The following is a 1,875-nucleotide window of genomic DNA, read 5'->3' as shown; positions in this document are numbered from 1 at the left end:
ATTATCTTTGATATTTTCTCTCCGCATGCTAAAGCATGTAAAAACCAAAAATAGTAAAGCAATTGCTTGAGGACGGAAAAATGTAACAACTAATAGTTCTGTGCAAATGATAATCGGCAATATGTCTAATTTTCTTAAAGGAATTTTTTTACTACTGTAACCACTTCCTTTTTCAATATACGTTAAACCCCACACATTCACTGGTACCACATGATACAATGCAATAACGAATGGTACTCGCTGCAAAATGAAAAACAACAACAAAAGTTTGTTTAAAATGAGAAGCTGAAAAATAGACTTCTTGCAAAACTTGTCTAAAGTTATTCTTTCATTTATATGCCAACTCGGTGTGCGAATAATTTGCAACAGATAAAAGATCCAACCAAGGAAAGTTGCTGTAGTACTCAGCAGTAGTGAATTTTGATAGTAATTAAAGTAATAGTTTACACCTTCAATGGACTTTTTCATTATCACTTGACTAGCATTAATAGCTTCTTGGAAATTTTGTTCTTCAAAGTGCATTTCGATGCTACTTACATACGCAGCAATACCGACTAAATCTAAATCTTTATATGAATTCAGATATCTTGAAAATAATCCACGTTGATGTTCTAATAATAACTTCTTAAATTGTTCTATTAGCTGCAAAGCATTTGCATGTGTAGCATGTGCCTCATATTCAGCTGAAACATTTAAAAATCCTTGTGGCAAAGTACCAAAATTGTTAGTCGGTGGTGGCAAACCCAGCAAACTGGACATTATTGGAGTAAGTTGAGCTTGCTCTAATTCATGCAAAGGTAATGACTGATTTAGGCCTGCTTGAAACGATTTGGTTGACGATTTTCCTTTTCTGTCGATTCCTGCACCCCAAACAAAAAATGGTGTATCTGTTTCATAAGGGTCACCTGCACCATGAGAACCTTTAAAAAAATTCTTTTACGTATAGCAAAAAATTAGTTTTAACATTTGCATACCTGAATTTGTCATACCATGATCAGATGTAAGTAAATAAGTAGTTTTACCATCTGTAAAAACTGTTTCAAACTCTTTATAAATATTCCAAATACCAAGTTCAGTATGTTGTAAATTTTCTAAAAATAACCTAGAACCAGGTTTATGAACATGGCCAGCGGTATCAAGTCCCAGTAAATGCAAAAAGAATATTACTTGCTTTTCTTGTTGTAGTTCTTCACCTTTGTTTCGCAAAAACGCATGCACCCGTTTGAAAACCCATTCATCTAACTCATACGTTTTGTCACGACCAGAAAAATCTAAGTTATGATCATACGCTTCAAATAGCAAATTTTGACCCGTTCCGTTTAAACGTGAAAATATGTGTAGTACATCGTTTGCGCCCCAAGCAAACGTTTTCCCGCTTCGATGAAATACTGTATCAAAATCAATTGGATTTTCTTTCCAACCTTTAGTGACAGCCGATGGATCTTCATACAACCCCGCAATGAGTGCAATGTGACCTGGTCTAGATTCCGTTGGTACACGAGTGTGAGAGATGCCTACCTGTCCATTATGTTGCAACATCAATTCTAAAATATGCGGTATATCACTACAATTGTTTCTGTTAAAAAAAAAAAGAAATTTAAGCAAAAATAATTGTTATTTTTGTTCTGTCAATACCTAAAAAAGGATTCGGCTCGCAGTCCATCAGTCACAATTAACACTAATCTATTCGACGGTGGATCTAATTTTATAGCACTTTGTGGCTCAAGATTTGTTATGATAGGTGATCGAAAATAAATAACAAAAATTGAACCTAGTAAGAGAACGTGTACCCATATTGCATGAAAAATCCACATTTCCTCTGTTGCAGATAAAGAAAAATTGATGTTTTGTTTAGTCCGCTAAACTGTCAGCTGC

General features: G+C 34.4%; 1 protein-coding gene across 1 annotated transcript; it reads right to left on the bottom strand.

Annotated features, from left to right (window-relative positions):
• Positions 1-3: 3 nt before the first annotated feature.
• LOC119674959 (GPI ethanolamine phosphate transferase 1-like) lies at positions 4-1,875 on the bottom strand (the record flags this gene model as incomplete). The annotated part of the gene is made up of 3 exons (XM_038086115.1): positions 1,636-1,875; positions 975-1,576; positions 4-920 (listed from the first exon to the last, which is right to left on the bottom strand). Coding segments are annotated over exons 1-3 (1,698 nt in total), but the record flags the coding sequence as incomplete, so codon positions are not given.

This window comes from Teleopsis dalmanni, chromosome 2 (assembly GCF_002237135.1).
Source record: "Teleopsis dalmanni isolate 2A chromosome 2, ASM223713v2, whole genome shotgun sequence".
Lineage (NCBI taxonomy): Eukaryota > Metazoa > Arthropoda > Insecta > Diptera > Diopsidae > Teleopsis > Teleopsis dalmanni.
This window is presented reverse-complemented; position numbering and strand designations above follow the sequence as displayed.